At 46.8% G+C, this 17,156-nt stretch overlaps 1 protein-coding gene across 1 annotated transcript in view; it reads right to left on the bottom strand.

Annotated features, from left to right (window-relative positions):
- WSCD1 (WSC domain containing 1) overlaps nucleotides 1-17,156 on the bottom strand; it is a 96,254-nt gene that overhangs the window by 14,817 nt on the left and 64,281 nt on the right. The window contains exons 5-6 of the mRNA XM_056865173.1: nucleotides 13,981-14,158; nucleotides 8,459-8,623 (exon numbers count right to left, since the gene is read on the bottom strand). Of these exons, the coding sequence (XP_056721151.1) occupies nucleotides 8,459-8,623; nucleotides 13,981-14,158 (343 nt within the window). The remainder of the gene's footprint in view (nucleotides 1-8,458; nucleotides 8,624-13,980; nucleotides 14,159-17,156) is intronic.

Here is a 17,156-nt window from a genome sequence, read left to right as displayed (position 1 = left end):
AAATATTTCGTCCCAGCACGACAACCCGCGCCCGAGGTCGTCCACCACGCAGAGGCACCGCGGCCACCCGCAGCGCAGCTCCGGGAAGACCCACACCCTCTGCACTCCATGCCGGGGACCCAGCCTCCCTGCCTACTACCAACGACCCCGCCGGGTCTCGGATTACAAGTGCCCCATTGGGGGACGATTTTCCCTCTTCGGATGAGGAAAATCCTTGGATTTCTCCAGCCTTAAACCTGGAATCTCCCCTCGACTTGTCAAAAAACGGCTCCGGTCTGTGGTGAATGGAGCGTCTCCACAGACCTCTCAGGATCTTCCTATCAAACCGAATGCTCCTACCAAAATTAAAGACGTGGACTCCACCGTCTACGTGGATGCAGTTTTACAGCAACTTAACGGTGGCCCACAAATCCCCGTCAAAGCACTAATTGACTCCGGTTGCTGTCGCACTCTCATAAGCGAAACCACTTTTGCTGCACTCAGAGCCGACTCTGAGGCTTTACCCGCCCCCGTCCAATTTGCCCAAATGGACGGAAGCCATTTCCAGGGGGGTCCAGTTGATCACCGCACCATAGGGGTGGCAATGGGAATTGGTTCCCACTGGGAACAAATAGACTTCACTATAGCCCCTATCCGATTTGAAGTGGTCTTGGGAATTAACTGGATTAAAGGACATAGTCCCAGTATTGATTGGGAAACAAACACTATCTCCTTCGCTAGTCCAACCTGCGACCAGCATCGGCAAAACTTTGCTCTGCTATATCCGCCCGTTCCAGCATTAACCTCTACTGCCCCAGCATCACCGGCTCTACCCACTGTATACCGGGACTTTGAAGATGTCTTCGACCTTAAAGAATGTGATGCCTTACCCCCCCACCGAGCCTCAGACTGTGCGATTGAAGTGGTAAAGGACTGCACATTAACCAAGAGTAAGATTTACCCTATGAGCGCTTCCGAGCGCACTGTCCTCCGGGACTTTTTGGACAAAAACCTCGCCAGAGGGTTCATTCGCCCTTCGAATGCCCCAAACTCGGCCCCCGCGTTTTTCGTCCGGAAAAAAGAGGGCGACCTTCGCCTGTGCATTGACTTCAGAAAGCTCAATGCGGTTACCCAGACCAATGCCTATCCTATCCCATTAATATCCGATATTTTGGGACAATTACAGGAAGGCCGTGTGTTCTCTAAATTGGACTTGGTGGAAGCTTACTACCGAGTCCGTATCCGCGAAGGGGATGAGCACCTCACTGCCTTCTCTAGCTGTTTCGGAATGTATGAATTCCTTGTGATGCCGTTCGGATTAAAAGGGGCCCCGGGGGTCTTCATGCAACTCATCAATGAAATCCTACATGACCTTCTATATCGTGGGGTGGTGGTCTACTTAGATGACATTCTCATTTATTCGAAAACTATGGACGAGCATGTGGCTCTGGTCAGGGAAGTTCTGCAACGCCTGCGTAACCATCAACTTTTCGCAAAACTAGCTAAGTGCGAATTTCACCAAAGCAAACTCACGTTTTTGGGATACATCATCTCCCACCAAGGTCTTTGCATGGACCCCGCCAAAGTCCAAGCCGTCCTCGATTGGACTCCCCCCACCAACCGTAAGCAAGTACAGCAATTTCTGGGATTTGCAAACTTCTATCGGGGATTCATCCCTAACTTCGCCCACGTGGCTCTACCCATTACGGACCTGCTGAAAACTAAAGGAAAAGTAAGCTCGGCTGCCTTGCCCTCCGCGAAAATCCTATGGACTGAGCAATGCCAAGCCGCCTTTCTGGCCCTCAAACGCCTCTTCACTTCGGAGCCGGTGCTACAGCACCCAGACCCAAATCAAATGTTCATTGTGCAAGTCGATGCTTCCGATGTAGCCATGGGAGGGGCTCTCCTCCAGCAAGGACCGGATGGTCTTCTTCACCCTTGCGCTTACTTTTCAAAAAAATTTGCGCACGCTCAATTAAACTGGCCCATCTGGGAGAAAGAGGCCTCAGCAGTTCATCATGCACTGACTCTATGGCGACAATTCTTGGAAGGGTCTAAAGTCCCCTTTGAGGTTTGGACCGATCACAAAAATCTAGCTGCCCTCACGGGGTCCCATAAGCTATCGGCGAAACAACAACGGTGGGAGGAGTTCTTTGCGCAGTTCCGTTTCACCCTGAAGCACGTCCCTGGGAAGCAGAACGTTCTTGCGGATGCCCTCTCCCGTTTACCACAATATCCGGTAAAACTCGAAAGACCCACCAACTCTCTGTTCACCCCTATGCAACGTGGGGCTCTACCTATGCTGGCTGTACAAACTCGATCCCAGTATCAGCACACCTTACCCAACGTACAAGCTCCGCCAGCTCAACCGGCTGCCCAGCCGCCACCGCAACAAACCGGAGTTCCCGCCCTTCCTACCCCTCCGACCGCCCAGCCGCCTGCAGTCTGCGCACCGCCGCACGTAAGCACTAGCCCCATAACTGTTTCTAAGATCTCCATGGCCGACGGGGGGGTCCCCTCCAAAATCCCCATCTCCGAGTCCTTTTTAACTGTCCTTCGGGACCAGTGCCTTTTAGAACGTTCCGCTCATACCCTACCTCCTGGTGTTTTGGAACAAGGAGGATCCTGGTACAAGGACTCGAAATTATATGTCCCCAAGGCTCTCCGAAAGGACGTTTTACATTTAGCCCATGGAGCCAAAACAGCTGGGCACTTTGGGTTTCTGAAAACCCTTCACTTATTGCGCAGACAGTTCTGGTGGGGGGGAATGCGTTCCGACATTGACTCCTTCATCCGCAGCTGTCCCGTTTGTGCCGCTGCGAAACGATCGCAGGGCAAACCCCCGGGACTGCTACAACCTCTTGAAACGCCCAGCAAACCTTGGGAAGTGATTGCTATGGACTTCATGACCGATCTCCCTCTCAGTGGGGGTAAAACTGTGTTGTGGGTTGTTACTGATTTGTTTTCTAAGCAAATACATTTGATTCCATGCGCAGGGATCCCCTCTGCTCAAAAACTGGCCCGCCTCTTCGTGACGCATATCTTTCGTTTACATTCGTTTCCGCGTAAGATAATTTGTGACCGCGGCAGTGGTTTCGTTTCTAAGTTTTGGAAAGCTTTCCTCAAGTTGGTGGGAGTGGAACAAGGGTTGTCTAGTGCATACCATCCTCAAACTGATGGTCAAACTGAACGTGTCAATGCTGTACTTGAATGTTATTTACGCTGTTATGTTAACTACCACCAGGATAACTGGGTAGAACTGTTACCTTTAGCAGAATATGCCTACAATAATGCCATGCATCAATCCACAGGTTTTAGCCCATTTTTTGCTGTGTATGGACAAGATTTCAGTCCCATCGCTCCTACAGATGATATAGAGGGGGAGGGGAACCCCGACATTGCCTCCTGGGCACACGCCCTCCGTACCACTTGGCCCTGGCTCGTTAGCAACCTCGACCGAGCCAAACGTAAATACAAAGCACAAGCTGACAAACATCGCTCCCCCGGGGGTGATCTGCAAGTGGGTACTTTGGTTTACCTTTCCACCAAAAATCTCCGTTCCACCCAACCGTGCCATAAGCTCAGTGCTAAATACATTGGCCCTTTCCCCATCACCCGGGTCATAAACCCTGTCACGGTGGAACTGGCTCTCCCCAAATCCTTGAGGCGTGTGCATCCTGTTTTCCACATTAGCCTCCTCAAACCCCATGTTGCTTCTCCACGGTGGCATCCGGACCCACCTCCTGCGCAACCCATCATGGTGGGGGGGGAGGAACACTTCGAAGTCTCCAAGATCCTTGACTCCCGTGTTCACCATGGCAACCTGCAATATTTGGTCCGTTGGAAACATTTCCCCCCTGCCTATGACGAATGGGTACGCGCACGGGATGTCTCCGCCCCCGACCTCGTCGACGCCTTTCACATTGCTTACCCAGATCGGCCAGCCCCCTTGCGAACTGGGAGGGGGTCTTGAGGGGAGCAGAATGTCAGGCTGCTATCTCGGTTTCGTTATTGCCTCTGTCTCTGCGTTGTATTGTCTGCCCCCCAAGGTCGCATACCTAGGCCTGGGAACCCAGCTCCTGGGAAACTGTATTCAGCCTGTGCGTGTAATCTCCCGCCTTTCCTGCCTTATAATATCTCCCAGCTAGTGAGCCTCTCATAGCTGTCATTTTATTCGTTTGCACTGTATGCCTAATTGACCAGTAAAAGCCATCTGTTTGGACTCTATATGACTTTGTGGTGATTTCTGGTTCTGTGGGCCAAGGGCTGACACCAGCTGACGTGGGAGTATACGGCTGGGCGTTTGTTGGAGTTTGAACGGAGATTGATTGCGTCGGCATCTGGGAAGCCTGCCCGGTCCGAGGGAGGAAAAGATAACAGAGAAAAGTTTGCAGAGAAAAAGCACCTGTCGTTGGATTTACAACATGTGGCTTTAAATGTAAAAAGATGCTTTTTGTGTGGTCGGAGAGGGCATTTAAAACGCGACTGCCCTGACGTCAAGAAAAAGAGTCGAGGGGAGCAGTCATCAGCAGGCGCAGCCAGAAGCCAGACAGCGTCATTGGTGAGGACAGAGACTAATGACTCTACTGGCATGTGGATCCTAGACTCTGGAGCTTCTCAAACAATTTGTCAGAGGAAGGAGCTATTACAGGAAGCACACAGTTCAAGCCTGAAGCATGTAAGCTTGGCTGATGGAAGCAACGCAGATGTGGTGTGTGAGGGAAGTGTGAGGTTCCCTGCACTGGACTATGTCTTTAAAAAGGTGCTTTGTGTGCCCACTATTGAAACAAATTTGCTAAGTGTCTGTGCATTAGATAATGCAGGGTTTACTGTGACTTTTGCTGAAAAATCATGCCAGATAGCAAAGAATGGAGAAGTGCTTCTGAGAGGGAAGCTATGCCATAATGTATATGTGGTGGAGAATGTTCATGTGAAGGCTAAGACAGTACTTAATCAAAGCTTGCATGACAGCTGTATTCATTTATTGCATAGACGTCTAGCTCATTCTGGATATGAGGCAATAAATAAAACACTATCTCTACTGGGTAAAGAGAAAGTGAAGAAGTGTGAAAGGTTTCTAGACTGTGAGGTCTGTAAGTGTGTCAAATCTAAAGCCTACCCAGTGGCTAGACACAGTGATAGAAGGTCTGAAAGAGCTCTAAAGCTATGACATAGCAATGTCATAGGTCCTTTTAGAGAGAGCCATTCAGGGAACCGGTACGCATTAATTTTAACAGATGATCACAGCAGATTCACCTGGGTGTTTCCCAATCAAAAAGAAATCAGATGTGTTTGAGACCTTCAAGTACTGGGCTAGAAGAGTACAGAAGCAGCTTGGTCAAGAGCTAAGTGCTTTACAGACAGATTTTGGGGGCGAGTACATGTCCAATGCATTTGCCAAGTGGTTGCAGCAGCAAGGTGTGCAACACAGGGTGGCTAATGTTTCAACCCCCCAGGAAAATGGTATTGCAGAAAGGCATGGTGGGATGTTGCAAACAAAAATGTATGCCATGCTGCAAGATGCAGAACTGCCTATGACTTTCTGGGCTGAGGCTTTAAAGGCAGCTTGTTATATTTCTAATTGGATCTGGACCAGATCCATAGATGATATCCCATACAGGGCACTGTATAAAAAGGACCCGAGTCTGAGCTATCTCAGAGTGTTTGGGGTGAAAGCCTGGGTAAATGTGCCTTTAAACCAGAGAAGGAAAGGAGGAGCTAGAGCCAAAAAGCTCACTTTCCTAGGGTATCAAACAGGCATGAAAGCCTACAGGTTTGCCAATGAACACAATTGTCTGAGTTATAGCAGATCAGCCAATTTCTGTGAAAATAGTAATTGGGATAAGATCCATGGGCATCAGGTGTCTCAGCAATTACTTCCTTTGTCTGACAGCTCTCATGATGAGAATGAGGTGGAACTGGAGGGATCCCCTAGTAGGGCCTCATCAGAGAGTGAACAAGGTGGAAGGTCTGTGCCAAGAGTGTCAAGCAGGAGCAACAAGGGAGTTCCTCCTGTAAGATATGGTTTTGAAACAAATGATGTGAACCATGTGTATGTGAAAGAGCCACAAAGTTACCAGGAGGTGTTGTTGCTAGAAGGGAAAGAAAAGGAGGGTTGGCTTGAAGCCATGAAGTCAGAGTATGACTCTCTCCAGGATAACAAGGTATTTTCCCTGACTCACCTGCCTGATCAAAGGAAAGCAATTGGGTGCAGATGGCTATACAAAGTCAAATATCTGCCTAATGGAAAAATCCTTAGGAAGGCCAGGTTAGTGGCCAAGGGTTATTCTCAGAGGGAGGGACAGGATTTTGACGAGGTGTTTGCCCCAACTGTAAAATCAGAGTCTTTAAAAGCTGCACTGTGCAAGGCTGCAAGGGACAGTATGCAGGTGCATCATTTTGATTTTACTACTGCCTACCTGAATGCAAATCTGAGTGAGGAATTGTATATGGAACAAATTCCTGGGTTTGCAAGCAAAGATGAGCTGGGAGTGCTGAGACTGCATAAGGCCATCTATGGTTTAAAACAAAGTGCTCGGGCATGGTCACAATGCCTTAGCAAGGCCTTAATTAAACTAGGTTTCAAGCAAGGAGTGGCAGATCCTTGCATGTTCACTAAATGCGTGGGTGACACGGAATGTGTGCTCGTGGTTTATGTGGACGACCTTTGTCTGATGTTCCACACAGAGGAACAATTGCAGTGGTTCAAACAGGCTGCTGGGAGTGTGTTCAAAATGAAGCATTTGGGGAATATTCAAAACTATCTGGGGGTTGAAATAACCAGAGACTCAGAGGGGTGTTTTGAATTAAACCAAACCAAAAAAATTGAACAGCTTCTAAAGAAATTTGGAATGGCAGAAGCCAAGTGCACTGATACCCCCATGACAACAGGGTATGCCCAGGAGGTGGATGACAAAGAGTTCCACAACAAGGTGTTATATCAGTCCCTGGTGGGGTCATTGCTATACTTGTCTTGTTGGACTAGACCTGATATTTGTATGGCTGTACATTTATTGTGTCAAAGGTGTGTTTGTCCTTATGAAAAAGACTGGATAGCAGCAAAGAGAGTGCTGCGGTATCTGAAGGGCACTTCTTCAGCTAAGTTAAAACTCAAAGCTGATGAGGAGGAGCCAGTCACTGTTTACAGTGATGCTAGTTGGGGAGACAGGGAAGACGGGAAATCCACTACAGGGTATGCGGTGTATCTGCATGGGGCCCTCATCATGTGGAAGTCTTTGAAACAAACTCACGTCTCCACTAGTACGTGTGAAGCTGAATACTCAGCCATTAGTGACTGTGAGATATAGTTGGAGTGGCTACAACAACTAGTTAAAGATTTAAACCTGCAATGGAGTCTGCCTGTAAGGGTATTTTGTGATAATACAGCAGCGCAGCAGTTGGCAGGAGACCTAGGCATCAGAACTAGGAGTAAACACATCAATATAAGATACAACAATATCAGGGAAGCGGTGAACAATGGGTTTATAAAACTGGAACATTGTGCTTCAAGTGACAACATTGCTGATGTTTTTACTATATGTTAATCAGTGGAGAAATTTGTGAAATTTCGGGATTCATTGGGGCTTGCAATATCAGTCTAGGAGGAGTGTTGACATATAAGACTGCACATGGCAAGCAGATGTAAAAGATCTAAGTGACAGCCAGGTGATTGGTGGTGTCACATGACAGCTCAATGACTGAGCAGAAAAACTGGCTTGTACTGGACTGAGCTAGATAGTCCTGGAGACAAGGCAGCCAACAGTTGATTGGCTGGGAGACTATGCCAGATATGTATATAAGTGTATCATATATGTATTGGGTTGTGGGTTGTGAGAAGTAGATGCTTTGCGTAGCATTTTGTCACTGTATAATAAAATAGCACTTTTATACTACGTGCTGACTCTGCAGTATTCACTCGCTGCTGTGGTGTCTGATACTTCTTCCAAACACCAACACAGGATTCATTGTAGTCACCATGGAGAGGAGGGGAAGAGAGCCAGTGTGGTCTAGTGGTTAAGAGTGGGGGATTCTAATCTGGAGAACTGGGTTTGATTCCCCACTCCTCCATATGAGCGGAGGACTCTAATCTGGAGAACTGGTTTGATTCCTCACTCCTCCACATGAAGCCTGCTGGGTGACCTTGGGCCAGTCACAGCTTTCTCATTACTCTCTCAGCCCCACCTACCTCTCAAGGTGTTTGTTGTGGGGAGGGGAAGGGAAGGCAATTGTAAACCACTTTGAGACTCTACAATAGAGAAAAGCAGGGTGTAAAAACCAACTCTTCTTCTAATAGCTGCTGCAGTCATTGGGGCTACCAGATAGGAAGGGCTGGGGCTCTTGGGGATCATGAGGTTTCATAATGACATAGAACTGGGGGGGGGGGGCTTTCATTCAGCGTGGCTGGCAATTGCCAGTTCCATTCCAAAGACAGCCTGGGGAAGTTTGCTATACACTAAGCTGGGATCAGTCAGCACCGTACCTTTATTGTACAGGGTCCCATCAAAGTAGTAGCTTCCCGTGTAGAATCCTGTAGCATGTTCTATTAGGTGACGGGCCCAGGTGTTTCCAGCTCCAGGGAAGCTCGACAGAGCAACAAATGCTTTGGATTTTGTAGGGAGAAACTTCCTGTCAGTACATCGGGTGTCTGAAACCAAGTATATATGCTATTTAACACAGTAACTTTTATCATACAGAATGTTAAGGTATCAGGTTGCTTTCTGCTCAGCACCATTCAATCCTGGATGAGCTAAATACATACAGATATTGAGAAGAATCATAGAAGTAGTCACAAGACTCTTCAAACTAAAGCTAACCTGCATGTAGCAGAGGGGTGTGAGCATGTATTTCTTCCCTACCTACTAGGCATAACTGTTCCACTTCCCACACCACCGGATGCTCAATTATTGGACTAATGCTGGAAGAGGCTGCACGTATGCAAAATCCAATGTGTACCATCTCCAGCTTTGCATTCTGTCCCCCCCTCCAATTCATGCATCAACTTTGCAATTTATGCATATAACACTTTTCAAATGTTTTATTCATGCATGGATGCCTAGAGAGAGCAGTAGCGGACTACGCAATGGTCTCTCTCCCTCGCTGCCTGGGGCAGTCTTAGCCAATGGAAAACAGCAGCCACTCCCCTGGGCCCCATTTTGAGAGTCCCCAACCACCCATGGCCCTGCCCCAACAGAGGGGGGAGAAGAAGAAGAAGAAGAAGAAGAATGGGCTCCCAGGACCATCACTTGCACCACCTCTTGGGCTCAGTGGCTGCTGCTTGTGCCTGCTCCAGCCAAGGCTCCAGCTACCGGCTTCAAGCAATGGCCCCCGCCTACCTCACCGGGGAGGAGCCTGGCCCCAGCAGTGGAGGCTACTGGGGTAGTGGTGATAGAAGGAGGGCAGTGGTTTTGGGCCCCCGTCATGGAATCACTAAGGACGCCCCTGCCCACTGCCCATAACTGGAAGAGAAGGAACAGGACAATCCAAACATAGCAGAGATGTGTGTAAAAAAGGAGTGCTGGGTGAAAACCCAGATTGTTCATTTTCAAACTACTCCTGTGCAAAAGCATCCCGGTCAAACAGCTAAAAATGCTCAGTGGACGTTTGCAGGCATTTTGGAAGCCCGCAAAGCGCAGACGGCATTATGTCTGCAGCAGGTCCACTTCAAGGAGCCCCAAAGTGGCGCAGAATGTGGTCAGCCGCAGTCCTGCAGTCAAAAGCTCTGCTCAAGACCTGAGTTCGATCCCAACGGAAGTCGGTTTCAGGTAGCCGGCTCAAGGTTGACAGTGGGCAGCCTCCCATCCTTTTGAGGTCAGTAAAACGAGTACCCAGCTTGCTGGGGGTAAAGGGAAGATGACTGGGGAAGGTACTGGCAGATCACCTCGCAAACAAAGTCTGCCTAGTAAACGTCGTCGGGATGTGATGTCACCCCATGGGTCAGGAATGACCCGGTGCTTTTGCACAGGGGACTTTTACCTTGTGTCCACTTCACTACCACAATCCTTACCCATACAGAGAGGCAGGGTCGTAGCTGGGGGGGGGGGCAAGGAGGGTAGGCACCACCCCTGTGGCATTCAGAGAAGGTGACAGAACTGCCTCTCCTACCCACTCCTCCTGTAGGAAAGGCAGTTCTGCTGCCCTCTCTGCATGCCACCAGGGTAGCGCTTGCCTGTCAGGAGTCGTGCGGTCCAGGCAGGCTCTTGACATGAGTTAGGCCCATTTCTGTTCAAGAGCATCTTTCGGTTTTGGTTCCCTGAGCTGTTCAAACTATCCCCGCTCCCTGCCTTCCCCCCTGCCCTGACCTTGAGTCGCAAGCAGGCAACTTCAGTATTATGGCTTGCTCACTCCCTGCTTCCCACCAGGCACTGTTATCTCCCAATTCCCAGGCCTGCTTCATCTTGCACCTGGGGTTGCTTTGTGCTTAAAGTTATGCTTTGTAGAATGGATGGTCATTAGCAGCTTTGACCCTGTGGATTGCTTATGCTGCGGCTCCTGAATAAACGTTTACCTGCTTTAGACCTGCCTGTCTGAGCGAGTGACTTTTTGGGATTGCCAAGGTTGGCTGGAGAACCTCACACTGCCCTCCTCACCCCCCAGCTATGGCCCTGGAGAGAGGGGCAGCTGGCTCTTGAAATACCCAGCTGGCCTCTTTCTCCTGTAAATTATCCTTCCCAGTCTTCCTAGCCAGTGTGGTGTAGTGGTTAAGAGTGCCAGACTAGTGTCCAGGAGACCAAGGTTTGAATTCCCACTCGTGCTTGCTAGGGGATCTTGGGCCTGTCACACTTTTGCAGCCTAAGCTACCTCATAGGGTTGTTGTGAGGATAAAATGGAGACAAGGAGAATAATATAAGCCACTTTGGGTCCCCATTGGGAAGAAAGAGGGGAATGAATGAATGAATGAATGAATGAAATAGTACAAATTTCTGCAGGGTTTATGGGAATTGTAGTTTTTGCAGCTTCTCAATCTGAATAGGAAGATCAAGGTTCTGAACCTATCCAATGGGATGATGAATGGCACCAACTGCACAAATGCAAAAGCACTCAAAATACTGCTTCTTCTGTAATTACAAAGAAGTCTGCAATGTGAGAGTTTGGAGCGCTCAGCTTGAGAAGAAAAATGGGCGTTGTGCGCAGGGCAAGTAAACACTTCAGTTTTGGAGCATGTGTTAGGCCAGTGTTGGATCTCGCCTAAAACCTGAGCACTGAAGTAGAACTCCCCCTCCCCAAGCAGACCTAAAAATGCCCCCTGAAGTGCTGCTTCAGTGTGTGTGTGTGTGGGGTGTGTGTGTGGAGACAGGGCACACCCAGGAGTAACATGAGGGTCAGTTGGGAGTGTTGGTGTCAGAGGGGGAACTGGCACATCTTTTTGACAGGATCCAGGCAATTGTCATTTGGAATGAATGTTTTCACACTTATCCTCCCTTCCACATAACTGCACTCAGGAAGAGTAAGTGATAGTTTTCATTGATCACTTCCATGTAGACTGTCTTGTCCATGAATGCGGTGGGACAGGGTCCCTCACTGTCCAACTGGTTTATCATCTTAGCTGACTTTGCCATCTGCAATATGTGGGTAGTCTCTTTTTCACAAGTGATTTGCTCTTACAAGCATTCATTTGCAATAAACCTCTTGTACTCAAGCATCATTATGTTCTAGGTTGAGTATCTTAATCTGTTGAGGGCTGGTGGTCTTACTTTTGATCAGATTAGATAATTTCCTTATCTGCTTCATCCATGTGATATTACAATTTAGGCAAAGCTTTTCTGGTATCGTTACTTGAAGGATTTGGTGCTGAACAGAAAACTGATTTCAGGTCACATTTAATAACTGTCTGCTAATTTTCTATTTAGAACTTGCCTCGGCTAACTGTTCTTCCAAAGAAAGATCCAAATCAGATATGCTGAGTGCTATAGAGCTTTAGTCACACCCATCTGTATTGCAGACAGGAATGCTTCTGAAATTCTCCTCATCCAATTTTTACCCAGACCATCCCAAATTATCTAGCTTTATATAAAAAGTCTCTATTGTCCTGTTCTCTGAATTCCATAGACTGCTGTATGGATCCACATTTTGCCAAAGCTTGCAGTTCCTAGAGTTTTTCTTCTGCATTCCTGATGCATATGTGTGCATTGATAAACCACTGCCAAAAAGGAACGTGATGTACTCATACATGTTATTGTATCAATATTCCTTTTATCTTTTTTGCAGTGTACAGGAGAGTGTGAGCTCATGAAATGTTACAGAAAAAGAAACTTACTGCCATCATAAGTACAATCAATCAATCAATCAATCAATCAATCACATCCATATTGCTTTTTTGCAGTGGTTATGTACATTGGTCACATGGGGGAGGAGAGGGGAGGGGAGGGGAGGAGGTTCAAATGAATGGAAGGAAGCAGACGCTGCTCACGCTACAGTTTTGTAATTGTCTTTTCTTTGGTCTACCAATAAGCATTTGTATATGAAAAGTGGGGACCCGCAAGAAACTTGCAGGAGCAGCTATACCATCCCCACCGCCTTTGCTTCCCTATACTTCTCTCTGTCTATCACTCTTTCTCCCTCCTGCCACCCCTTTTCTTACTCTCTTTCTCCTCCATCCCTGTCACTTTCTTTCTGCCCCCATCCCATCATTCTTTGTCTCACTTTCTGCCCCCCCCCAATCCCATCATTCTCTCTTTCTGCCCCCATTGTCCTCCTGGTCCCACACCTGCTTCCTCCCCCACACACGTACAACAGCAGAGGTGGCAGCTGCTCTCCCAGAATCACAACAGATCTCCCAGATCTTCTGCATTGTGCATGGGCTTGGACTAGAGGACCCTGGAGGTCCCATTCCAACTCTGCGTTTCTAGGATCCTGTTTTTCTAACAACAGAGATCAGTTCCCCTTATGGTTGCCAGCTCCAGGTAAGGAAATTCCTAGAAATTTGGGGGTGAAGCCTTGGAAGGGCAAGATTTTTTGCATGCCCAGGGTAGTGCTGATCACCCTTTTGGGGTCAGGAAGCAATTTTCCTCCAGGCTGGCCAGGGAGCCTGGAGTTTTTTTTGTTTTTTGTTTTGCCATCTTCTGGGCATGGAGTAGGGGTAGGGTCCCAACTGCCCGCTTATGGCGGGCAATCTACCGCCCATTGCTCCTGTTGCCTGCCGACTCTCAGGTGTGCTTTGTGATTACGACTCTCAGGTGTTGGCGGGTGGAAGCAGGCGGGGGAAGGGAGGGGGAGCCATCCGGCATGATGACATTATGAGTCCAACTGGGGCGCCAGAGAAAAAAGCAGCCCCAGACGACCACGGAACGAGAGAAGCAAGGAAGGTAAAACAGGCTGCAAGCAGCGCCCTGTCCTCCTGCCTCGTGCCAAACAGCTGATTTTGAAAAACAGCTGATTAGCAGCAAGGCTGTGGGAGGAGGGTAGCTGTTTTTCAAAATCAGCTGTTTGGCACGAGGCTGGAGGACGGGGCGCTGCTTGCAGCCTGTTTTACCTTCCTTGCTTCTCTCGTTCCGTGGTCGTCTGGGGCTGCTTTTTTCTCTGGCGCCCCAGTTGGGGACGCCCTGACAAACCGAAGGTGACATCAGCACGTAGATGATGCTGATTTCCGCCCTCAACCCCGCCTCCCTAAACCTCCCACTGGTTGCAAGGAAGGACCTGGCAACCCTAAAAAGGGGTCACTGGGGATGTGGGGGTGGAAAGAATCTCATTAGATCTCACAAGCTAAGCAGGGTTGACCCTGGCAAGTATTTGAATGGGAGACCTCCAAGGAATACCAGGATCACTATGCAGAGTCAGGCAATGGCAAACCACCTCTGAATGTCTCTTGCCTTTATAACCCTACAGGATCTCCATAAGTCCACTGTGACTTGATGGCAAAAAAAAAATGTACACACACACGCAGTGGGAAGAAGATGGCCTATATATATAGCACTAAGCATGTGCTAGGTATTGTATGGCATACAGATGGTGCCAATCTAGAATGGGAAGAAGTAGGCTCTCTATATTCCTGTAAAGGTTGCTTACCTTGGACTGGAGTTTGATAGACGAGGCCGTAGTCCTCCCTCCCAGGCATATCGGCTGCGCCACTCACATTCTGCAGCCTTCTACACAGGGACCTGTCTGAGCTGTTGTGTAGTGGGAATTGAATTGTAGGGAAGCCGCAGTGGCAATTAGGTCCTCTGATGACAGCCAGGGGAAATTCCTAGGAAAGGAGAAAGGGGAGGGGTGAAAAAAAGAGTGTAAAATTCAAGGGGTCAAAAACATCAAAACACTTAGCTAGAACTTGAAATAAAGCTCCGCCATTTCAATGCGAATATCCTGGTTTTGAGCAGGTTCTCCAGTGCAGAATGTAAACCTGTGAGCCTTTACTTGTAAGACATTTTCTGTTCCCTTAAATTGACACATTTTAAACTGTATTTTGGTCTAAAAGGGGGGTAAAACAAATGAGCTGGGAGCAGAACAGGCATGGGTGCTCAACATTGGTCTGCCCTTGAAGACAACCCAGACACTGCAAGTGGTTCAGAATGCAGCAGCCCAATCATGGAGGAAAAATCATTTCTACCCACATTCTCTGCCCTGAGCATAATTTTACAAACTTCCATCATGTCCCCCAAGTTCTATTTTTTCCTAAATGGAAAAGCACCAGACTCTTTAGCCTTTCTGCACAAGGAAGGTGCTCCAACCCCATAATCACCTTGACAGCCCTTTTCTGCACTTTGTCCAACTGGTTCTGATTTGTAAAGCCCTTCATGGCCCTCCATGGACTGCATCTCCCCGTAGGTCCCCGTGCACCAGCTGCAGTCTTCTGGTGGCTCCCGTCTAGTTTCCCCCAGGCTTCCCCCTTGGCACCCCTTTTCATGGCTCATTGATTTTATCCACTCACTTTGTGTAATCCGCCTTCAGTCCCAATGAGAAAGGTGAACTGTAAATAACTTATATACCCAAATAAACCTACTACAGCAAGTTCCTTCTTTATTGTGGGTCTTATCTTGTGGAACTGGCTCTCTGAGGAGATGGGCAGTGCCTTCTTTAGAAGTGTTTAGGTCAGTGCTATAAGCCATTTTATTTGCGAGGGCTTTTAATGGAGTTTCAACTGCAGGCATTTTGGGGTGGGGTGGGGAATGGGGGTTTATTGTATTTTGCTTGTTTTTAATCTTGGAATTGTAAGCTGCCTTGAGCCACAAGGGAAAGGTGTGGTATAAATAGTTAAATAAATAAAAATATGTGTGCATCCCTAAATAATATTCAAGGAAAGGTCTCCAGAAAATTCAACTATTTTGTTTTCTTGCAGAAGTTAAGACTTGCATTATTTTCATTAAAACATTTTCAACATTTCAAGTTAAGAATGCTACCGAATTTGGGACAAGAGAAGCAACATGATCTTCAACAGGCAGAGAAGAGCCTTCTGCAATGTAAAAATTGGTGGGCCTTCACAAGTAGGCACCATCGTCTACATGTTTGGATGTTGTACTGAATATAGAGTATATTTGTGCACAATATACATAGGTATAAAACCAACAGCAAAAAGTGTATAACCCAAATGGCTGATGAACTACAAACTACTATACAAAGAAGCAAAACTGGAAACTTTCATTTATTCCAATTTAGCACTGACAGTGCAATCCTAAGAATGCTCTCCAGGGAGAAAGCCATATCGGATAGATCTGAGTTGGGTTCTGAGTAGACCAACTTAGGGTGGCACTGTAAGATTATGGTCCTCAGTGTAAGAGTAGATGTCTTGCAAATATATTTTCATCTGTGGAAAAACGGAAGAGATGGTTCTCCAATATAGACATATGTAGATGTTATTTAATTTAAAATATTTATATCCCAACTTATTTCCTTAGTCTCAAAAATGCCTGTTCCATATGGGACAAAAAACGTCCCCGTATAAAATTTAAAATTATGACTGATGGAAAAAAAAGAGGGGGATTGTCACTTCCAAATTTAATCATATATCATCAAGCGGCAACCTTGGTATGGGTTAAAGATTGGATTATGCAGACGAACGATAGGATCATTAAACTAGAGCTGGCAAGTCTACAAGGTTGAGCGCACTACCTACTGTGGGGGAAAAATTGGAAGAAAAGATTAGAAGAAATGGAAGGACATCCAACGGTAGAAAATATGGTGGCAGTTTGGCAGAAAACAAAACTAAGACTAAGCTTTGAAGGGTCACTACTGATGGCACCTCTTAATGTCTACGGTTCTATAACAGACAGAAAGAAATATGGGACAATAAAATATCAGAACCTGATAAAAACAGATGGAACTTTCAAAACCTTATTAGAGTTACAAGCCGACTACCCGCAGATGCCTTGGCTAACATACCATCAATTAATTTCAAGATGTAAACAGGACTGTTGGACACGGGGAGTAATAAAAGGAAAAACAGAATTCGAACAGATGATAAGTAAGCCAACAGAACATCTATTAGGTAAAATATATAAGTTATTGCTGAAATATGATACAGAAGAGGAACAAATCAAGTCTTGTCAAATTAAATGGATGGAAAATCTTAATGAGATTATAACAACTGATGACTGGGAACAGCTATTTCGCCGAAATCTTAAATTCACTCTTTGCCAAGGGATCCAGGAAAACTGGCTGAAAATGCTACACAGATGGTACATTACACCGAGCGATATACAGAATATGAATAGTTCGACATCTAGTCTGTGTTGGAAGTGCGGCAAAGTTAGAGGCACCTTTTTTCACTGTTGGTGGACATGTATTCTAATCCAAAAATTCTGGAAGAAAATACATAAGAACTTAGAAGCTATCATCGGTCAATCTATAACATATGACCCAAAAACTATTCCTCTTGAGTAAAATACCAGACAAATACAGCAACGATCAACATACTAAAATACCTAATCACAGCAGCGAGAACAGTTCTAGCGTCGGTGTGGAAAACGGATAAAACACCAAAAATTGAAACTTGGATAGATAAAACCTACCAATATGTAACTATGGCACATTTAACAGAAACATTACAAAAAGACATTCAAAGACCAAACAAAGATAAATGGAACGCCTTTTATGAATATATTAAAACTAAAAAATAACAAAAAACAAAACAAAACAAAACTAGAAGACAGGTGAAAGTTAAGTGAATGATCAAATGTATCAGGTTTTTGTCTTTTGTTTTTGAGTGTAATATTGAGCTTTACAAGGGGGAGGACTATGTATTTTGTTTT

The sequence above is a fragment of the Euleptes europaea genome, chromosome 19 (assembly GCF_029931775.1).
Source record: "Euleptes europaea isolate rEulEur1 chromosome 19, rEulEur1.hap1, whole genome shotgun sequence".
Classification (NCBI taxonomy): domain Eukaryota; kingdom Metazoa; phylum Chordata; class Lepidosauria; order Squamata; family Sphaerodactylidae; genus Euleptes; species Euleptes europaea.
This window is presented reverse-complemented; position numbering and strand designations above follow the sequence as displayed.